The sequence below is a fragment of the Puntigrus tetrazona genome, chromosome 7 (assembly GCF_018831695.1).
Source record: "Puntigrus tetrazona isolate hp1 chromosome 7, ASM1883169v1, whole genome shotgun sequence".
In the NCBI taxonomy this organism is placed as follows: Eukaryota; Metazoa; Chordata; class Actinopteri; order Cypriniformes; family Cyprinidae; genus Puntigrus; species Puntigrus tetrazona.
The window spans coordinates 8,255,600-8,261,588 of record NC_056705.1 but is presented as its reverse complement, the minus strand read 5'-3'; the positions used below and the strand labels follow the sequence as shown (position 1 = coordinate 8,261,588).

Sequence of the window (5,989 nt, the reverse complement as noted above, 5' to 3'; positions counted from 1 at the left end):
GTGACAAAGGCCTGTTGATGAGAGGTGAGAAGGGCCTGTGTGGTTGAGGGACGTTATTGGACGGTAAATGTAAAAACGAAATGATGCTTGATTGATCCTTTTATCCGAAATGCCTTTATTTCAGCGCGTTAATGGAACTTGCTTGATCTTTTCGTGTTTACCCTGGGAATCAAACCCATGACGTTCCGTTGCTCACGCAGTGGAGCTCATAAACAAGAATTATAATGAATGCAAACTAAATGCCACGGCATGGCTAGCAGTTGAGCTCGCAAACCGAAATAAACAGAAATAAATGAATTAACGCAAAGTAAATGGGAAATCTAAATCTAATCTTGACTGATTTGACAGGGGATGGGCTTGTGCACAGAGCGCACGAAGAACATTATGAGAAAGGCGCATGAAGTGCTTCGTATTAATCGATGGGGTAAAAAAAAGCCTTATCCAGAGTCCAAGGATATTGTGCAAATTTGGTTTCCCATTGCCTTTTCTAATACCTTAAGTTCAGCAGACTGAATTTGTTTCGCTTGTTAAGATGTTATGTTGTTCTTCAAGGTATTATTCAAAGTCTGAAATAGTCGAGATTCACAGTTCAGTTACAGTTTGTGTTAATGGCATAGCATTACATTACTTTTGTCTAATTACTAAAACAGAAATATGAAAAAAACTATAAAATGTACTAAACTGAGATTTCATGTACTCCTATCGTTTTTGGGTTTTGTTTTTTTAAAGAATCGAACTTTTATTCAACAAGGATACATCGGTTTGATCAAAAGCGTCTGTAAAGACATGTATGGTGTTGCGAAAGAGCACCGTTTCAAATAAAAACTCTTAAAAATAAAAAATGTTAAAGTAATGATGCTGAAAATCCATCTTTGCCTCACATGATTTAATTGCATTTCAAAATATATTTAAATAGAAAAGGGTCGTTTGGGATTGTAATAACGTGTAATAATAATGTGCTTTACTTTAATTTGGATCAGATAAATGCAGGCTCGGTGAGCAGAAGAAACGTTAATATAAATCCTACCGAGCCCAAACTTTTGATATTGAAATGCAAGCTTTGGGAAAGCAGACCTGCAATCATCTTGATGTGTGCGGATGGAGTCGTGTTTTTGTTGCCGTCGAGCTTCTGTGTTCTGTTTTGATGTGAAAACGCTAAAAGGAACATTTTTCCTGACGTTCGTGCAGGCTTTCCAAATCAGATCCCGCAGCCCGTAATCCTCATATGACCCCAACGCCGACTTAAAAGTAGCAGGCATGTTTTGTTTGTTTCATTCTCTTTGTGTGTCTTTCGTTCACAGGAATGGTCTTGGCCCGTCTAAGGAGGGGGAGGCGCAGTACTCCGTTGTGCACTGTACCGGCTACATCAAGGCCTGGCCGCCAGCGGGTACTTACACAAACACACTCAAACACTGTCAGTTCAAAGCCACCGAGTCAGAGACTAACAGACGAGTATGCAAACAAATACTCGGAGGTGGACCAGCGTTGGGGAGCGAGTAAATGCAAGTTGATCTCATGCTAGTGTAATAGTCGGTAAAAACAAAAATAGTTAAATTGGTTTGTGGAAATGCAAGGATTCACCGAGTCATTTGCATCTCCGTGTGCATTCTGGTTATTAAATGTGACTTAATAAGACTATAAATATAATAAACTAACTTAATAGATAAGCCCCACTTACCCCAATGAACACATTTAATCTCCTTAACCACAAACAAATGTGCGGTGGACCAGTATTGAAACCAATCAGTGAATCGTTTACGAAAAAAGATTCACCGAATCAACTGCATTTCGATGTTAAAAGTAACAAAAAAAAACGAAGGGACGTTTAGAAACAACTTTCAGTAAGGAAGTGCTAGTAAATCTTTTAGTAAAAGACATTTACAAAGAAATGCGTAATTTAACATGGAGTTTTGAAGTAGAAGAACTGAAATGGTAACGTAAAATGTACTACAGTCGTCGTTTTAGCCGCAGCTTCAGAAAATTGGGGGTTCAGCGCCCTTGCTCAAGGGTCTCACCTCTGTTGTTTGGTGGCAAGAGTAACTTGTTATTGCTGTCGATGCATGTAAATTAGCCGGTTCCAAAAAGCTTTATATCGAGAAAAGTTCACCCAAAAATGTTACATTTTCGTCATTTATTTACCCACGTGTTTTTCCCGAAGACGCACTGCATTTTGGTTAACCTTTGAAACGCAAACTGAGACGCATTAATGTCTGTGGATGTGAAAGTCGAGGTCGACCAAGCTTAAAAGGCACCATATGAATCAAGCGGTTTAATCCAAGTGTTGTGAACAGATACAGCCACTTAATATGATGAACAGATTGAATGTATAAACACACGTGCACTGTGTAGTGAAGACATATGGTAACCACCGAAGCTCATCCATGCATTTTGCGCTTGTTGATTCTGAAAATCAGGTTTCATTAAAATCTTAATTTGGGTTTCGAAGACAAACCAACATCTTGCGGGTCTGTGCGTCGTGATGGTGATTTAAATATTGACAGTTTTCATTTTTGGGTGAATCATCCCTTTAAGTTGCATTCAGCTTCAGGATGCACCGGTGCGAATGATTCATTAGAACCAGTTCGTTTTTTTTGTATCGGTAACGTTGTACAGCAAGGCTCCACTTGTTGATATTACTTTCATTCGTTTATTTACTCCGTATCCGAGTAAAGATATGCATGTGTTTTGCTTATTCAACTCGCAATCCCAAGCCTCAAGTTGTTTGGAACATGTGTTTGAACTTCTTGAACTGTCAGAACTCTGGAATTCGGTGTTAAATTCCGTTAGAATTCTTCAGTCCGCAGAACTGTCTGGAGTTTTGGATGACTCCCATATGACACCGGCACGCTAGATCCCCCCCCGGCCTGCGATTCCTATTAGCGCAACAGCATGTGTGCAGTGAGAAAGGAACATTGAGCAACCCCTCGAACTCAGAAACCTGAACTTTTAGCCTCGCATCTTTGCTGGAGGATGTCCAGGTATCCTCCGAGCGCATCTCCGACATATGTGTGCATCGTAAAAATGAATCGCGCGTGCTGGACGTCCCGTTTGTTGCGTAACGGCGCAAAGTAAGGATAAAAATAACCCGCGACGCGCGATCGTCGGCCGTCGTGGCGTCATGCTGGAACGCGGCGATCTAAACGAAGACATCTCGTATCGTTTTCATCACACTGAATGGTAATCATTGCATTAACGTTTAGGACGCGCCGCGGATGCGCCAGATGGCCCCGATATGCATTGTTGATCAGTTTCATAGCGTTTGCAAAACAAACACAAGACTTTATGTGCTCTTTATTACTTTGATATGCGACCAAATGAATTCTGTCTGCTTGTATAATGTCAGTTTGTGCAAATTAAAGGCAGTAAATTAATTCAAACCATCGGTGCATCTGTCCGTAGTATGCAGCCTGTTTGCAGAGAAGTTTTTTTTCCCCCTGAATGTGTCATTTATGCAGTGATATATATACCGGTGCTGTTTATTTGTAGCACAGAGTCATTAGTTTTGCGAACTAGTGTTCCCTGCACAGCCATACGCCGCTGATGAATTGAGTTGTATTTTACTTGAGGTGACAGTTTGCAGTGTGAACGTGGGAACAGACCATGAAATAATGACAACAAGACAATAAATTGACCATATGTCTCTCTGTTTTGTATTTATATTATTCTGTACCGCATATATTTGCTGTGTGTGTATACGTTTTGAGTCTTATGAAGCGATTTGTAAGTGAATTGGTCAAAAAGACTCAAATGTTACTGGTTTGAATCAGTTTAACCTTGAGTCGATCTGTAATGGAGTGAAAGGGTTTTTCAGTGACCTTGTTTCTGGGTGGATGTATCTCATTATTTTTCCCAAAGGGTTTCATAAAAAATCTTTGTTAAATAGTTATGAACCAAACCAACCATTTACAAGGTGAATAGGAACGTTATGAGCCTGGAACTGAAGCAAAAAAGTATTCGAAACCAGACAAAAAGAAAAAGACAAACGACTGTATACAAGGTTTAATGAGGGAAGGAAAAGAACTACAATCCGGTGAAGCATTTGGAATTAATTTGATGGAGAAAAAAAGATCTTTTAATTAAAAAAAAGGATGTTTGATTTAGGAAATCAATATATTTTACGTTAATGCTAAATAAGTAGAATAGGAAAAAAGTGTTTTGGCATGTTTCACAGTTCTTTGATTGGTAGAGCTATTGCTACAGAATCATGGGTAATGTAGTTTTTCACCAGGAATTCAGCTGTTAAACATGATTATTTTGAAATTAATATTTTATTACTAATTAGAGTAGGTCTGTTTAATTAACAGTATTCATTTAAATATTAATGGTATTTTTTAAATAATAATTATTATTTTTTATTTTTAGGATTGTTGCCCTTAATTGGCTGAGCAAACCAATAGCCCCATCTCTCAATCACATGACTGGTTGAGCCAGTTTGTTTTGTATTGTAAAACACATTTTAAGGATAAAGTAAATTTAAAAGTAAAATATCATAATCTCCCAGATTATAGCAGTTTTTATAAATTGTCTTAGGTTAGATAATTTCTTTTATTCTCTCTTTCTCATTAGTTTGTTGTCTCTTCTTTAAGTCATTCACTAAGATCATTGTATCCTGAAAAGCTTTAAAGCAGCCAACCATAATGAGGTCATGGCAAAGACGTGTGTCAACAAGAAATCGTTAATGTAATTAAAAAGAGATTAAACACTACGTGTTCCTGCTTATACAAACTCCAGGACAGGAATTGTTCCTCCGCTTCGATTCCCATCTGCCTGACTTCATATCCGTTTACTCCACATAAGCACTGCACAACAGCGTCCAGGAACAATAACCGTTTTGCTACTGCTTTTAGAAATCATCATGCATCAACACACTTCTGATGAGTCAGGGAGACGTGGACAAAACGTTTGATGCTATTAATGGTATCAAAAACGCGTTTTTGCGCAAACATTCCCAAACAGGTCTTTGTGTACTGTTGCAACAGAGCGTCTCATTAGAAAATGATGTAGAAATAAACATGTTAGTCATCAGGAACCTCCACATGTTTTCGGTCTGCTGTTCGTACAAATGACTGTTCTTGTGTCTTTTCCAGGCATGACCATTCCGGATGAAGACACGGAAGCAGGTCAAACCAGCAAATACTGCTTGGTTGCGATTGGAAGATTGCAGGTGTGTCTGGATCTGTAATGTGTATGCCAACAAAATTACTGCGCAACAACATTGTGGAACCCCATAGCAACTGTATAGTAACATTTCAGCAACCAAGCAGAACACCATAGAAATGAATAAGAAAACCCTAGCACCTACCACATAGCAACATTCTAACAACTAGAACATCCTAGTAACCACATGGCTACATTCTAACAACTAGAACACATTGCTGCGTGGCAACATTCTAACAGCTAGAGCACCCCATAGATATATAAGTAGATGCCTCATTAGCGACTGTTACTATGGGCCGTGTAAGCCGTCCGCCATATGGTAGCGTCATTCACAATAGGAATCACTGGATATTTGAAAGACGCCACAATCCTGCACAGAATGGCTCAACGGTTCTTTGTGAACCTACAGTATGGTAAAGATGTCAAATACACCGTTCCACCATGGCAGCTGCATCTACGCGCCTGGAACAGTCCAATGGGGATTCTGTACATGTCTATGAAAAACCTTAGCATCTACGTGGCAACATTCTAACAAGTAGAACTTTCTAGTAATCTCATAGCAACATTCTAAGAACAAGAACATTCTAGCAACCACATGATAACATTTTACCAACTATCTTTGTTACTTAAAAAATAGTAACCACATGGCAACATAATAACTACTAGAACACCGTAGAAACTACATGGCAACTATAGCACCCTAACAACTGCATGGTAACAGTCTACTATCTTTTTTACTTACTTTTTAAAAATTATAGCAATTTCGTGCCAAAATTCTAACAATACACCCTAGTAACTGCATGGCAACATTATCACAGCTAGAACGCCTTAG

At 38.8% G+C, this 5,989-nt stretch overlaps 1 protein-coding gene across 2 annotated transcripts in view; it reads left to right on the top strand.

Annotated features, from left to right (window-relative positions):
* Positions 1-1,242: 1,242 nt before the first annotated feature.
* LOC122349633 (aryl hydrocarbon receptor nuclear translocator 2-like) overlaps positions 1,243-5,989 on the top strand; it is a 21,366-nt gene continuing 16,619 nt past the window's right edge. For both annotated transcript variants that reach the window (XM_043245750.1, XM_043245749.1), the window contains exons 1-2: positions 1,243-1,387; positions 5,088-5,164. In XM_043245750.1, the coding sequence (XP_043101685.1) occupies positions 1,258-1,387; positions 5,088-5,164 (207 nt within the window). In that variant the 5' untranslated portion in view covers positions 1,243-1,257. The remainder of the gene's footprint in view (positions 1,388-5,087; positions 5,165-5,989) is intronic.